We start from the raw sequence: 16,736 nt of genomic DNA, 5'->3' as shown, positions 1-16,736 counted from the left end.
CAGCACGTTTACCTGAAACCAATACCACATAAGCACCCGGGTAAGTAATGCTCAATAGAGTCATTAGAGAACATGAATAGACGCAGCAGTTATTACGAAGTTTCTGGAAAACTTGTCAATCTATTCTCATAGAAATTGATGATCCCGTGAAGGAGGAATGCCTGGAGGGATTGGAGTGAGCATTTATAGATAAGTTCTTTCTATACTCCTCGATCCACTGTGAAATTTTCCTTTTCCTTTCTTTGTGTTTCAATTGAAAATCTTGGTTAAGATAACACTTTGACAGTCCTACCCAACTGTTTTTGTGCAGAGAGGAGTAACAATACTTTTACCCATATCATAATTACATGAGCCTTGAAATGAACCTCAGGCTACATTTAATTGCTCATAGGTTTTATAAACCTATGGAATTGTTAATTTATATCTTCTTCCGGTATGTTTCGAAATATGTGGAATTTAAACTCATTAATAAAGGCTGTGTACAAAATTACTTTTTGAATCATGGACGTATATTATTATTGAATGTTTCATCCATAATTCATCCTAATGTTTCAGTAATTAAGTATCACAGTAAGTTGAATTGCTCAGTATTCGTAGGTCATATTCAAATTAAGTAATTCTCCAGTCTTTACAACTCTATGCGCAAAATTCGCAACACCGTCGGCACGACCATCATAACCACATAAACACTAAATAAAAGCAATTATTCTTCCACTTCAAGTCATGTGTTACAGCAGAAGGAGCAATAAATTTCAACCGCTGATAAGACCCGGTCACGAGCCCAAGTCTATTTAATCATAATTAATTGAATCAACCCAGAAACGCAAATAGTTGCACCCGGAGAAAACTCCAACTGAATTTTATGATCTCACGCACCTCCAAGAAAGCTTGTCGTCGTCAATCAAAACCCTAGGAGAAATACGTCAAACTGGGACCAACTCATAAAATTCCTTTCTTCGATCGACTCCTTCGTTCAGGACCCCCTGGTCCTCGTACGTCATTATTCGCGACATTAACTTTATAATCTACAGTGATTTGTTTCGCGGCTCCGGTCCACCTTCATACCTGGCATCATTAGCTCGATATCAACCATATCAGGGCACGTTGCTGGGGTAGTCAGTTCACCGCCAAACACCAAACTCGATAATTCGGTACAACTTATTTAGGCGAACGACCAACCCTACGCCGGGCTTTTCTTGGGTCCGGTCCGGTGGCGAGAATCACTCCATCACAACATTTATATCCTAATTAGAATTATTTATCATTTCTCGCTCTTCACTTTCCACTGGTTTCTTCTGCACGCACGAAACTGATCACGATAGCTCCGACGGACGCACTGAGTCACGAGGCCAACGAAAACACTTGGCGGCCTTACCGAGTGAAATGGGTATCTTAATGAAGAACCATTAAAACCACGTACGAAACCGAATAAATCTTAGGGCCTCACGACTCCGACCTGCTTGCTCTATCGGTCCACTTGAATCTCTTGGGCCGGGGTTGTCCTCGCACACCCAGCTAATCGATTTCCTCCACCGGAGCCACAAATTTCGCACGATGGATGGGTCAATTCCGCGATTTCCACACAGCCTTTTCCCCGGCAAGCCAAGCTTTGCGTGTTGATGAGAAAATTAGCCTTCAAATTGCTTCCTCCCACTGTGGGGCAAAACCCAGACCAGACGTTCGACGATTTAAAACCTCCGTCAAAAATGTGTTCATTCACCTGGCCGGGCCCGTCACGTCACACACTTCACACACATGCCACCGTGCACCGCAACATCTAGGTTCTCCGCTGCCTCTAAAAACCTATGCAAATCGATCACAGTCCACTGGCCCAGTCGCGCGCGCTCCTCAACGATTCACACCTTCGCTCACGTTACTGTTTCCCGCTTCTAGTTTGAACCGCGCGCCGTGATCGCCACCGTGTCCTTGTTGCATGGCTTCGTCACCGTTCTGGTGTCGCTCGTGAGGTCTCGCGTCGTGTATGCGCGCGCGGTCTCGTTGTCTGTCTGTTGGATGCTAAGAATAGACTAACAAATTCTTCCCATGCAATTATCACACACTCCAGGAGGACCATCACAACAATCACGCCGTCGTCGTCAGTCGTCCGTACAAACACATATCGCACCGCCGTCGCCGCCGTCGTCGTTGCCGTGCCATGCTGCCTCTGCGTTGTGTTGTGTGTGAAGGTTTCGCTCTCTCCCGAAAAAAGTTCGCTCTCAGAGCTGAGTCACTCATACCATCGAGCCGGGAAACCCTCACCCAGAACTGAAAATCCCTCTAGAGGAGAGAGAGGGCTCAACACATTCTCGCTTTTCAAACGACGTAGCGAGGAGGTGAGGAAAAGCGCATGGCGGGCGGGCGGCCAACAGATAAGAAGGATCAAACAGTAGGAAAACGGAATCACGGCTTGACACCAATACAACCGTTGTGCAATGTGTATACACGGTGGTGGTTCATCAGGAGGACGACGACGTCCGTATGTCTGACGGGTTGCTTCTGCTGTGTGCTACGGGACAACTGGACGACGATGACGACGACGAGTAGGAATAATGGAACATAAACGATCAAGGTATAAATCACGGTGGTAACCGCACTGACTGGAAGGACAGGGAAGTATGTATGTTGGTGATGACAACGGAGAGCGTTATCCTTTGGATATTCGAAGGAATGGATTTGCCTTTATGAAGGTGTTTCTGATGGACTGGTAATGGAAGTGGTATGTTACTTTTAGGCTTTCTAATCAAAGTTTTCAAGGAAACCTGGGCAAGGGAGTTCTACAACTGCTTTTGAAACGATAAGCCTGATTTATGGACAAGGCCCTTCGGAGATTGGCGACATCACACAGCTCTGGGCTCATCTATGGGAGAACCATGTCCAGCACAGCGATTATGGGATGTGGCTGGTAGAAGAAGATCGACAGTGTAATGGAGTTGGAGACATGGCCGCGGTCGTAGTTACCGCTCAGGGTATACGTAAGGCTACCCGATATATCAGAAATTGCACCATGACCCGGACAAGAACAGCTTTCCCGGTAAGCTTACGAGACTGATAAGAGCAACGATGGACGGTGTGAAGAACAGCGTAAGGATTGCGGGTGAACTATCCAGTTCATTCGAATCTCGACGGGGACTAAGACAAGGCAATGGACTTTTCTGCCTATTATTCAACATCGCCCTGGAAGGTGCTATGCGACAAGCCGGGTTCAACAACCGGGCTATGGTCTTCACGAAATCCGGTCAATTTGTCTGTTTTGCGGATGATATGGATATTATTGCTAGAACTTTTGGAAGGTGGCAGAAATGTACACCCGCCTGCAAAGCTCGGACTGGTCGTGAATGCCTCAAAAACAAAGTACATACTGGTAGGCGGAACCGAAAACGACCGGATCCGTCTGGGTAGTAATGTTACGATAGACGGGGATACTTTCGAGGTGTGAAAAATTCGTCTACCTTGGTTCCTTGCTAACAGCTGACAATAACGTGAGCTGTGAAATACGAAGGCGCATCATCAGTGGAAGTCCGGCCTTCTACGGGCTCCAGAAGGAACTGCGGAAACTGCTACCGTATACAAAACGCTAATAAGACCGGTGGTTCTCTACGGACACGAGACATGGACGATGCTCGAGGAGGACCTACAAGCACTCGGAGTTTTCGAGCGACGCGTGCTAAGGACGATCTTCGGTGGCATGTAAGAGAACGGTGTGTGGCGGAGAAGGATGAACCACGAGCTCGCTGCACTCTACGGTAAACCCAACATCCTGAAAGTGGCTAAAGCTGGACGGATGCGGTGGGCAAGGCATGTTGCAAGAATGCCGGACAACAACCCTGCAAAGTTGGTGTTTGTTAACCATCCGGTTGGTACAAGAAGGCGTGGAGCGCAGAGAGCATGATGGGCGAACCAGGTGGAGCGTGATCTGGCGAGCGTTGGGCGTGATCGACGTTGGAGAGCTGCAGCTACAAATCGAGTATTATGGCGGCAAATTGTTGATTCAGTGTTATCATGAATTTGATGTTGAACTAAATAAATGAATGATAGGACCCGATTTCGTGCACAATTTTTGGTATAAAAAACTCACGACTATTCACGGACGGATGCAGAATGCTTCAACATGGAGAAGACCCCACGCAGCTACCAGAGTTCATTACCAGGGGTACCACTTATCTTCTGCCGAACGACCAAAACACAGCTGATCCAGCAAAGTACAGACCAACAACCGAGTCTGTACGAAGTGCTGTTGTCGCTAATAGCGAGGAGGATTCAAGTCCACTGGGATGCCAACAACGTGATTTCCGAGGAACTAAAAGGATGTCGCAAAAACACGCAAATGAAGCCTTGCGTCATCATATATGCAGTCATTGTGGGTCAAGCCACCGAAAAGCAGAAGAACCTGAGCATAACGTACATCGACTACAAGAAGGCTTTTACAACTCAGTACCGTATTCGTACCTTCTTAAGGTACTGCAGTTGTACAAGGTATACGGGAAAGTCATCAGGATCCAACACGTAATGGGAATTCTTATGGTTTTGGTCACCGTTGAGTTGTATATTTAGGGATTGTTGATTTTGTTCGGTGATTGCAACACACTAAAACACGATTTATAACGTTTCGGCCTACTGACTTTCAGCCATCATCAGATTTGTATAAATCGATGTTCTTGCCACCAGTGTAAAGCCACACTGGTGGCAAGAACATCGATTTATACAAATCTGATGATGGCTGAAAGTCAGTAGGCCGAAACGTTATAACTCATGTTTTAGTGTGTTGCAATCACCGAACAAAATCAACAATCCCTAAATATACGTAATGGGAATGTATAGCACGTTCCTACAAACTATTGACGGAACAGCTGTGTTGTGGTCCAGAACTCGCATCAGTAGGAGGATATTTCAAAGCGATACGTTTAGTCCACTATGGTTCTGCCTTGCGATGAACCCCTTCAGCAGAGCACTCTACCAATGCAACTATGGCAACCAAATGAAAAGAGGGGGAAGGAGTGGACATCCGGATGGAGTTTGAATTGGCAAATGTCGGTCAGTCCATCTTCGCCGGAGTCAAGTAGTGGACGCTGCTTCCGCGTCAACGAACAGAAAGAGATTCGGAATATGGTTAAAGACGAAGCGTACAAATACCTCGGCTTCCTGCAACTTAGAGGTATTTGCCACACAGCGATCAAGAAGGAACTGCAGGACAAGTTCTTGCATCGTGTCAACTGTGTCCTGAGAAGCTTTCTGTCAGCCGGTAACAAGGTAAAGGCGATCAACACGTTTGATGAGTTCCTGTTGACCTACAGCTTTGGGGTGGTGAAGTGGACCAAGACAGATCTCGAGGCCTTAAAACGAGCAGTACGAGTGACGTTCATCAAGCACCGCCGCATGCGCCATCCAAAGTCGTCCATCGATACTCTAGAGATTCACCCTGCCACGCGCAGTAGGAGAAAGAGGCATCACCAACGCAGATCCAGCAGCTGGCAACGAAGTTGCCAAGATTGTGCATCAACAGCTTACTTCAAAGCACAACATGCTCGACAAATTTGTACCCTACTAAAAGTATCAGCCGGACGCGGTTCTAGAAAATAGTTACATAATGCTGTACTGGGATTGCGAGATCATTACGGAAGGCATCATTTGTGCCAACGGACCCGACATTGTGGTTTACGACAAAAGGATGAAGCGGGTAACCCTCATCGACATCGCTGTACAGTAGACGTTCGAAGCAGTTGTCAGTTACTGTTGAACGCAGCCAGAATACACTCAAAAACATCACAATGCAGCTATAATGTGTCCGAAAATCATTGCAACTCTGTTGACGCTTTGTTTTTGACAGATAGCGGTGCGATAACTGCAACGATGTTGAACTTAGTGGACTTGCAGTTAAACAGCATTGTGGTTAAACCATTTCTAACGAGTAAACGTCTACTGTACCGTTATACCATCATGTTCTTACCAAGTACCACGACTCAGCGGAGGAGGTGAAGCAGATGTGGCACCTGGAAGACGTCCGTAAAGTTCCGGTTGTCTTCTCGACAACCGGAGTTGTCCCTAAATCTCCCTAAAGGTGCCTAGACGAGCTGGAATTGAAGAAGGACCTGAACAGCATCATGGAAGCGATTATTCTTGGGATTTGTAGTACCATTAGGTGGTCCCCAACCATCACACCTGACAGTACATCCAAAGACTCATTAGGATATGTATAAGCAAAACTGGCTTATGAGATCCACAGAGCCTAATCCCCTTTGGCATTCCCTGTCGCTGTGCTGGTCAGGGTTATACCCAGAACTGTGTGACGACGCCAATCTCCGGAAGATCTTCTTCAAAATCAGGCTCGTTGTTTCGGATGTAGCTGTAGAACTCCCTTTCGTTAATGTTGAACATTCGGTTTCGTTTCTTCCGCTTTGAACATTCGCTGTGTCGAGGGAGTCGAGGATGTCAGTAATGTTGACTTCTGAGAGATCTCGGAGTTCTGCGGGCTTCATAATTTCAGCAACAGCGATTACCCTGCTTGCACTGTGTTAATCGACCAATCTTGGCCCGCAATGTGGTAATCTGGTTCTCCAAACGTCGCATCCATACGGGTTTTCGTGTGCTGGGGCGTGTGCGACCATAACCGTCTCCTTACGGGCGTGTCCGCAATCTCAGCGTCCTTGCAACAGCTACGGCAGCTGAATTGTATGTTATTCGCAATGGGGATTTTTAAGGGGCCTGCCCCAACACTCCTGTCTCGCCGGAGGGCCATCGTGCCAGTTCTGTTTAACGTCCCAACCAACACTGGGATGGCCACGGTGGGACTATCACCTTGGATCTAGCTGGGCGTGATGCAGCATTTCTTATTCAGCCGCTGGATGCCAGAACAGATGCTGTTCCAGCCGCACCTCATTTTAGAACAGACGCTCGGGTCGTACCTCCTCAATCTAGCTGAAGTCAGAAGGACAACAGTGCCCAGGCTGCACTACCAGCTACGCACACAACTCTTAGCTGGCGGTCTTTGTCATCGCTTGACCCGTGGAAACATGAGGTAGGAACTTGTGAGGACCAGAGCTATGTTGGACGCTCTCCTTATTGACTCACCGTTTTGCAGCCCCCCCTCTAGTAGAATGTGGGGTCAATATGACCCAGACAGGCTCGCTGAACGTGCACTACGTCATCGTGGTGCGCCATGCCCAATAACACCATAGGAAGGTGTTAGCTAGGATGTTAGGATTGACGCACTACGCTTGCTCAGAACACGTTCAGCGTGCCTGTCTGGATCATATTGACCCTGAAATCTTGCTAGGGTCTCCAGTTAGCCTAGTGGTTAAGGCTATGGATTGCTAATCCGGAGACGGCGGGCTCGATTCCCGTTCCGGTCGGGAAAATTTTCTCGACTCCCTGGGCATAGTTTATTATTGTGCTTGCCTCACAATATACAATTGCATGCACTGGCAGTTAAAGAATCCCCTTGAATTAATAACTGTGGAAGTGCTCAAAGAACACTAAGTTGAAATGAGGCAGGCCAAGTCCCAGTAGAGCCGTAAAGAAAAAAGAACAAAAAGATCTTACTAGGGTCAAAAATATTTGGTTGTTTCTAGTTACTGTTTGACTTTTTATCGAGCAAATCAATTGAAAAATGATCAAATTCCTCCCGATTTACGGTACCGGATTCTAATGCATCATCTGTTCGTCGACTTCACGGCGGCATACGACAAAATCGATCGCATAGAGCTATGGCGCTGGCCATAAACTACGTAGACTTTTTTTTGGGCTATCTCAGAACCCCCTTCCTCCCGCGTAGGCTTTTGCCCATACACAATTTTCGAAATTTGTATGGAGACTTTGGTCAGACTCCCCCCCCCCTCCCCCCTAGTTCCGTAGTTTATGTACAGGCCCTATGGAAAATTATGGACGCGAACGGCTTTCTTGGTAAGCTGAGCAGACGATAGACAGTGTGCAAGACTGCATTGAACTTACCAGTCGGGGGCCATGACAACCCAGTCAACACGAAATCGTAAATATATGCTTTAGAATGGTCCACTGCACGAATTTATGCTGGCCTGCTTACTCTCACAGAAAATTTGACGTTTGAGCGGTGCCGACACCTCTCAAACGTCAAATTTCGTGTGAGAGTAAGCAGGCCAGAATAAATTCGTGCAGTAATCCATAGGATGCTAAAGTGGTGGCCATATGCGTTCATGCATCCACTAAACCGCGTGTAAAGTGTATGCATATCGCCTCGACTTTAGCATGCGATCGTGTATTGGCTGGGAAGGTGACAAAGCCCCATGCCTACTGTTCAAGATCGCTTTGAAAGGTGTACCTAATGCCCAAGTAACATGTAAGTCATATAACAGTTACGGCAGCGCAAGCTTTGGTTGTATAGATGTTATTGTGACGTTATTTTTACATGATGTTGAAATTACGTCCAACTGACTTCTATACAACCAAAACTTGCGCTGTTGTAACTCTTATATGACATGTGTGTTGCTTGGGTGGGACGGGTTAAGCCAGGTTCAACAGCTGGTGTACGATTTTCACGAATTCCGGTCAATAATGTGTGCTTTGCGGATGGCATGGACATTATCACCAACCTGTTAGAGCAATAGCCGCTTGCAACACGAAGCAGCAAAGTACTAACTAGTAGTGAATTCCTTAAACAAATACTTTAGTGTCACGATAGACGGAGATGACTTCGAGGTCATGGCGAAATTTGTTCAGTCGTGCCACTACGACACCAAAGGTACTATGTATAGTAAAGTGCGTCAACTGTGCAAAATTTGGAAGCGATTGGTTACGTTCCCATATTCCGCATTGCGATTGAAATTTGTATGGAATTTAGTATGGGAAAACGTACTATTTTGCATTTTCCTCATAAGTCGAATTTTTTTGTCTAAAACCATGTAACTAATGACGTTGAAGTATAGCCTAAAGCATTGTCCAGTTAGAATCCGGACGCAAAGTAAAATTTATTGTGACGCTCTAAATGATCATAATCACCATTCTTTTACAACAGTCTGATCATAAAGTTGTCCTCTTTTAATGGTGAAAATTTCATCGATTTTCTTGCAACGAGTGAAAAGTTATTCCAGATTGAAGACAAGAGAAGGAAAAAAATCTTGCACAAACACGTTGAAAATTTAACATGGCGAGGTCCGACAATCGCCAAAAAGGTTAATGTCTTCAAAACCATTATGTGTGATGTGCTCAGATGTTGTTAACCATGCCATGAGGAAGTGTCCCAAGTGTTTGTGTTTGTGGATTATTCTGCTTGAAATTCCAATATTTGGCAGTAAGCTCGAGCTCTGAGCATCGTTTTCTCACATCCCGATAATGACACCAAATGTGTGCAAGGATGATAGCCTCAATAATCGCGTGCTGCTTTTCAAAACTGCACACGAGACATATGTAGAGGGTTGAGCTACTTTGGCGAGCTGTCACGACAGCCGGAGATGTTCAGTGGTATCATCACGGATGCATAGTGTTTATTAACGAAAAACACTCAAATTTCACCTCATTGGAATTCACTGAATTGCCCTTATTTTCACAAGAAGGGAAATGTTTGGCAAAGTTTTTTTGGATTCCTAATCAGACTGGTAGATGGTCTCAAGACACTACAGAGATGACCCGATTGTGAGTCAAATACGCCGAAGGGGTTGATGCTAAAATTTACTACCATTGTGCAGATTTTTAAGGAAGTAAACATGGAAAAAATAAAAAAATGTATGAAAAATTAAATTAAATAATTTCAATGATATTTTTCCATGAAACTACAATAAATTATCTTTGTTTTGAGGGCTTTACCTTTTATGTTTGTTATTCCACCTCAGAGATACAAGTAATTATCTGCGTCCAAATTCTAAATGGACAATGCCTTAGGATATGTCGAAAAACTTTGCCAAAGACTGCAAAGTGAATACGGGGATGCAATCCCGGGTAGAGGTAAAATACTGACGATCAAAACATGATATTGGTTTGATTAATATAAGACATAAAAGATCTGAAAATAATATCTGAAAAATGTCCCTGGAGCATCTGAACAACATCAAAATTTGATATTTCAAGATCATACAGATAGCTCGCTGCTATTGGTTAGATCTTTCAAAATCTAAATATGATGTGATGGTGATGTTCCAGGAGTAAATTTTTGATTTTATTTTAGATCTTTTATCTCTTATGTCAATCAAACCCATATCACTTTTTGATCTCCATATCAAAATATGCTATTATTGAGCTCTTTTCATCTACTCGGGATCAATCGCTCCTAAATTTTGCACAGTTGTTTTGGACGCTAAAAGGAATCGAAAAAACTTTGTTCCAAAAAATCGACTTTGTTGACCCAGTCTAATGTATAGAACGGTGGTCCTCAACGGAGCTTCAAAATGTTGAGTCAATATAGCTCTGCTCCTCACAAGTACTCATCAAATTTTTCCACAGGTCAGTTGATGATAAAGTCAGCCAGCTAAAATGTGTGTACCAAGTGGACTATTCACCAACGAGACGGACCGTCCGTTCTGGTATCCAGTGACTGCTGTGAAATTCTGTATCACTTCACTCAGCTATACCAAGAGAGGCAGCTCCTTCAGTGCGATGTAGGCAGCGCGGCCCTGATAAGGGAGCTTGGTGAGAACCTTTAAACATAAAAAAAATCAAAAGTAAAACAAACGGATTGGCTTATCGATTGGAAAGCCGGATCTTATAACGAAAGAACTTTAAATGAGCCCACAAGTGTTGAGTTCCCGGGTCGTAACCTGCAAAGTGTCAGCGTGAACGTGGTAGCTATCTAGAAGATACGCTGGCCCAAAACAGTAGAACGTGGATTTCGAGCGGTAGATCCCATGGCCAACAGAGTGACGCATAGCAGTTGCACACACAACACTCTTTAGAAGTTTTTCTTCGGCTAATAACAGGTTGATTTTTGTTAAAGGTCGAAAAATTACGGATCAAATGTTTACCTTCCGATGATCCTAGATAATTTTGATTTTAAAGCAGCGTACGATTCAGTACGATTTAGTGAAAAGAAATAAACTTTGAGAATGATGTCAAAACATTGGTTTTTTCGGCGAGACTAATTGGTCTGGAGGGATCAAAATCAAGTGTTCGGATCGCCGACGAAATGTCTACCTCGTACAAGACCTTGAATAAATTGAAGCAGAGTGATGCTTTTTCAAATTGACTGTTCAAGATTGCACTCGAGGAGCGATAAGGAGATCTGGTGTGTAGAGCAGTTCTACCATCAAACGATAACACATGATCTCCGGCTTTGTGGAAGATATCAATCCCTTCAGCATCTATTGTAGCGCAGTAGAGGAAGCTTCTGCTCCTCTAAACAGGTAGACAGCTGGGATAGGCTTGATAAAAAAAACTCCACCCAGACGTTATACATGATTGTGAGTAGATACAGAGGTAGCTAGTGCTGAGGTAGTGATTGACGGGCATGCAGTAGAAGTTGTTGAGAAATTTAACTATCTTGGTACACTTGCGGCATTAGAAGACATGGGCATTTTCCATGAAGTGAAAAGGCATATTGCAACAGCGAAAAATGACATTTACGGATTTCGTAATCACTTTACAAATATGAGAAAAACACATTTGAAGTTTCGTAATAAACTTTGGCTATTGCCGCATTTGATTGACTTAACTGCAATTCAATCGAAATACGTATAAATTTATATGTTGACAAAATATTTCAAAAACACGTATCAAAATATGACGTTTGACATAAAAACTACCAAAATGTTGAAATGTAACATGTGGCATTTATGCGACCGACGGCAGATTAGGCCATATTTTAAACGCAAACGAAATTATTTTTATGTGGGACGCTGATTCTTCAAGTATTGCTCTACGGTTACAAAGCGGGAACATTAAATGACGCAGAATGCTGTGGGAAGTTTTCTTTATGAAACTACCAAAAAAAAAAAAATGCGTGATTCAGATACTTTTATCAAGAGTTGTATCAAGTATACAAATAAGTGAATATTGTGAAACGAATAAAATACGACAGACTTCAGTGGACTTACAACCAGATCTTTTTGTAACTTTTATTAGATCGCATTTCAATAGTTGAGTTCCATTTCATTCATATGAGATCTTCAGAACGTAAGGACATGTCAAAAAATAGAATTGGAAAAGAGAATATTTCAAGTTCTACTAGTGAGTGATCATTCACAATTTCTGCTGTTGCTTTTCTCGAACACTAGTACTCCTTGTAATTCCAATTCATTTGATCTGAACCGCCAGTGGAACAACATTATCTCCCTTTAATAATAATTTCCAAATTCATTTCTCGCTCTCCGTTGCTTCCGATGAACATCACACATATAAACCAATTACTCTCAACCCCCTGGCAAAGTCCTCATCATTCCTGATCATATCCTGAATGCTAAGAAAAAACAACATTCAGTATACCCTGTCTGTTCAATGTTCATTCATTGCTTTCCTATACCGACCCGTTGCACAGAGATATTCTGGAACGCTTCTGCCGCATTGTCGTTTTATCATCATGTTATTCAATTCTATACTTGTAACTCCGAGTGACTACCGCGTAGGTATAGATTTTGGCTCCTCCTCCCTTTCGGATGCGCGCCGCACACAAACAGAGCCACCGAGCCGGTCGAATAAGCGTTGAAACAGACAACCGGCAAAAGACACCACATTCATACACTAAATGTGTGCGATGTGACATCGCGCAATGTTGTGTATAAGATGATGGGCCTGGTGGAATCAGTGTGGTTGGTGAGCATTTTCCCATTTGCCGCTCTCTTCCAAACAACCCGCATATTCATCGCATCCAGACCCAAGCCAACGACGACTACGGACGAGCAACAACAACGATTGAATCGTGTGCTGTGCCCCGCACAGTCAGTGATAACGAGAAGAAACGTTTGCCGGGGCGTCTCTCTTTCGATTCGAATGGTTTTCCGTCTTGCTTGCTCCACTGGAGCGGATGATCCCACACCACACCGGGAGATATACCAACACTCTGAGATAGTGTGAGTCTTTCATAGAAGGCGGGATTTACAAGGATGCTGCTTCTGGGTAAAGTGATGCAACCGCGCTAGGTATCTCCCCAGCTTCTCAGAGTGATGGTCAAAAACGGAAACATACAACAAGAACAAGATAGATCTATGTCACCACCCACCCGAGGAACGGAGGCGGAAAAAAATTTGGTGGCACATAGGAAGGCGAGAAAACGATACAATGTTTAAAATTCATATTTTGAGAATGGTGTGCATAATATTCATTGACTTATAGGACAGATCAGTGAAGTACTAGATTTGTAGTAATGAGCTGAATTTTTGTATGATGAGAAGGTCAATTTTCCGTTTTTGCAAAGAAATGTGCAAAAATCGTTGGTGTTATGATTCCTTGCCAAAGTTTTGCTCTAACAACATCAAATTTGGCAAGGAATCATAATACCCACGCTTTTTGCACCATTTTTTTTTTTTGCAAAAACGGAGAATTGACCTTCTCACCATACAAAAATTCAGCTCATTACTACAAATCTAGTATTACACCGAACGTGCCCCATTGCTTATATCTATTGCTTGAATTGAGGTACTCAGATGAAACGGGAAGGAGGTTATATTTTTGTCAGATGTGGCTTAAGTGAACAAAAATAAACTTAAGATTTCACAAGTTTTTCACAATTATTTTAATACTATGCTTACATACGTTTATCACAAGTATTAACGATACGTTTACAATTTGAAAAGGTTTTCTAGAGTTTCTCATCGAAACAAAGATCTGATTGGCTGTAATTTTTTCAAATTTTTACAAGGTTAAAATATGCGTCACCCTATTTAAAATAATGTTTTCTAAAAATCCTGAATATTTATTTACGAAGCTAGATCCAATGCGAAGTGACAGAAATCGCAGTTAGGTGCTGTCCATAGACTACGTAGACTCAAATTTGGCCATCTCAGACACACCACTCCCTCTTCCCCTCGTAGACTCTTTCCCATACATTTTTTTTTTTTTTTGTAATTTGTATGGACCATAGACTTTGGCCAGAAAAAAAATTAGAGTCTTCTACAAATTCGGCACAGGATTTCTTCACAAATTTATTCAAGGATCACTCAACCAATTCTCTTGAAATTTCACTACTTTACTTGGAAACTCTATCAAAGTTTCATCTAGAAGTTTTCTCCAGGGACTCTTTATTTTCTCAAATCTTCAGAAATTCCTCCAGCAATTCTTCAGAAAATCTTTCAGGGAATAGTTTAAAAAAAATTCAACCCTGCATTTCTTCGGAGATTTCTCAGAAAAATCCTCTTCCATTGATTCCTTCCTAAATTCTTATTTTCTTTGAAATTTTCTCCGAAGTTTTCTAGATATTACCTCAGAAATTATGTTGGATTCTTTCATGAAACCTTCCCTGGATTCCTTTCGTTATTGCTACATAAAACTCTTTGGAAAATCCTCCCAGAATTCCTTTCAGAATGTCTTCATGGATTTCTTTTGAAAGTTCTGTAGAACAGCTTCCATGCATGGATTCAGAATTTATTCTTAAATGTTCGCCGGAATTTCCGTTGGCTTCAATGGGATTTCTTATAAAACCCTCTTTAGATTTTCTCAGGAATCCGTACCAGAAATCTTTCAGGAAAGCATCCACGGATCCCTTAAGAAATGCATCCAACGATTCTTTGAGAAAATCAAAGATTCCTCCAGAAATGTCTTCGAAGGCTTCTTTTGAAAAACCTTCCACGGACTCCTTCAGGTTTTTTTTTGCACAGATTACTTCTGAAATTCTTCCAGGGATTCGTTTATAAATTTCCATAGGAGATTCCTTCCTTAAGAGATTCCTCCATAAGTTTTTCCAAGTCCATGGAAAACATCTATGGATTTCTTCCAAAATTCATCCATAGTTTCTTTCAGAATTTACTCCAAGGGTTTGGTCCATGGTCTTAAAATCTACCTAGATTTCTTGCAGAAACTCCTTCGGCTACTATTTTTTCAGAAATTCATCCAGGAAAGCTTTAAGAAATTTCTCCATGGCCGATGTTTTCTTTCTAAGAATTATGTTAGATAGATTTCTATGGGTTCCCTCTGTAATCCCACCAGGAATTCTTTTGGAGATTCGAGATAAAAAAAAAAGATTCTTCTGGAGATGAAGATTAAAAAATTATCGGAAATTTCTCCAAGGATTCTTGTATAATTTTCTCACAGGTGTTTCTTTAGGAATTGCAATAGGGATTTGTTTAGAAATCGTTCTGGGGATTCCATAAAAAAATCCAGTATGAATGTGTCCATAAAATTCTGAAGGGATTCGTCCAGAAAATCTTGCAGAAATTCCTCCAGAGATTACTGCAGGAGTTCGAACAAAGTTTCCTTTAAGATGTCCTTCAAATATTTCTCGACGTATTACCCCGGAAATTTATCCGGCATTTCCTCTAAGGATTAAGAATTTTTTTCAAAAATATTTTGAGGAATAATTACGGAGATTCCTTTAGAAATTTCTCAACAACTTTTTCAATGGATCTTTGCAGACGCTTATCTATGCGTTTCTCTAGGTGTTGCGGATGAGGGTGGAAGAGATCGTACCGACTCTTACAGCAAACACATATTTAATTCGGTCAGCTAAAAAGCTAAAATGGACACATTTATTAAAAACCATTCAATATACACATACATATATGTACTAACTAATTCGGTAACCTAGCTGGGCAGACAAATGCTGCCATCCTCTTCAAAATATATCTCCGCACTGGTTTTACAAATTAGCTCATAACAGCATTGTTCTACGTCTGTTCTTACAATTACTGGGGTATTCGCAGGGGTGCTCAAATTACTTTAGTGTTCAAATTTATCGCACTCTGTTCTGCGTAACACTAGGTATTCAATATTTTTGCTCAATTTTTTTTTAATCCTCAACCTCGAAACAGCCGCGAGTACTTCGGCTTCCCAAACTAACATAGTTTTAAGGCAGTAATAAATTGTAAAATGTAAAATCAATGTAAAAACAAAAGATTTCGGCTCAGTTATGCCCATGTGGCGCCCAAGCCTTCCAAATAAACGAATAAGTAAAAAATTTTTTTTTTTTTCAGAAATTCGTCCACGGATTTCTACAAGAATACTATCAGAAAACCCTCCAAGAATTTTCCTATATATTCCTTATTCATTTTTCTAGGAAATCTGCCAAGGATTAATCGAGAAGCTTCTCCAGGAAGTTCTTAAGACATTCCTCGTAAGATTACTTCAAGAGTTCCCTGAGGATTTCTTCGAATATTATACCAGAAATCATTCAAAAGTACTTTCTAACATTTCTACAGGGACTTTACTGAAAATGTCTTCGCAATCAAAAGTTCTTGCAGCCAAATAGGGAGTTTTACTGACGCGTATTAATACGTTCACGGAATGATAGGTTCAAGCTGACACTTCTGGGCAGAGTCCGGCTTCCTGATCATGGAACATCTCAGGGTTTCCTTAAGAAATTACTGCTGGGATTTCCACTAAAATTTCTTTAAGGAGATATTTTTAATTCCAAAGGCTTTTTCGGAATTTCAAGGGATTTCTTCAGAAATTTCAGTAAGTGATTTCCTTTAAACCACTTTTAAGGGAATTTTTAGAAATTCTTCTAAATAAACATTTACAAATCCTTCTGGGATTGCATCGGAAATTTTTCCCAAAGTTTCTGTAAGAGTTCGAGAAATCAATTCAGTGATTTATGTAGAAATTCCAAATTTATGTTTTGAATGCATTTGCGGTTCCATCAGAAATATCTCCTGGAATGTCCTTAGAGATCCCTTCAGAATTAGTTCAATTAT

At 42.2% G+C, this 16,736-nt stretch overlaps 1 protein-coding gene across 3 annotated transcripts in view; it reads right to left on the bottom strand.

Moving 5' to 3' along the window:
* LOC109402239 (transcription factor hamlet) overlaps positions 1-16,736 on the bottom strand; it is a 384,793-nt gene that overhangs the window by 166,836 nt on the left and 201,221 nt on the right. Inside the window, exon 1 of one of the 3 annotated variants that reach the window (XM_029864201.2) lies at positions 1,066-2,137. The exons of the other annotated variants lie outside the window; for them this stretch is intronic. Within the exon in view, the coding sequence (XP_029720061.1) occupies positions 1,066-1,093 (28 nt within the window). The 5' untranslated portion in view covers positions 1,094-2,137. Of the gene's footprint in view, positions 1-1,065; positions 2,138-16,736 lie in introns of those variants that run through there. 3 annotated transcript variants of the gene reach the window in all.

This window comes from Aedes albopictus, chromosome 2 (assembly GCF_035046485.1).
Source record: "Aedes albopictus strain Foshan chromosome 2, AalbF5, whole genome shotgun sequence".
In the NCBI taxonomy this organism is placed as follows: Eukaryota; Metazoa; Arthropoda; class Insecta; order Diptera; family Culicidae; genus Aedes; species Aedes albopictus.
Note: the sequence above shows the minus strand (reverse complement) of the source record. Positions and strands in the feature narration are given on the sequence as shown.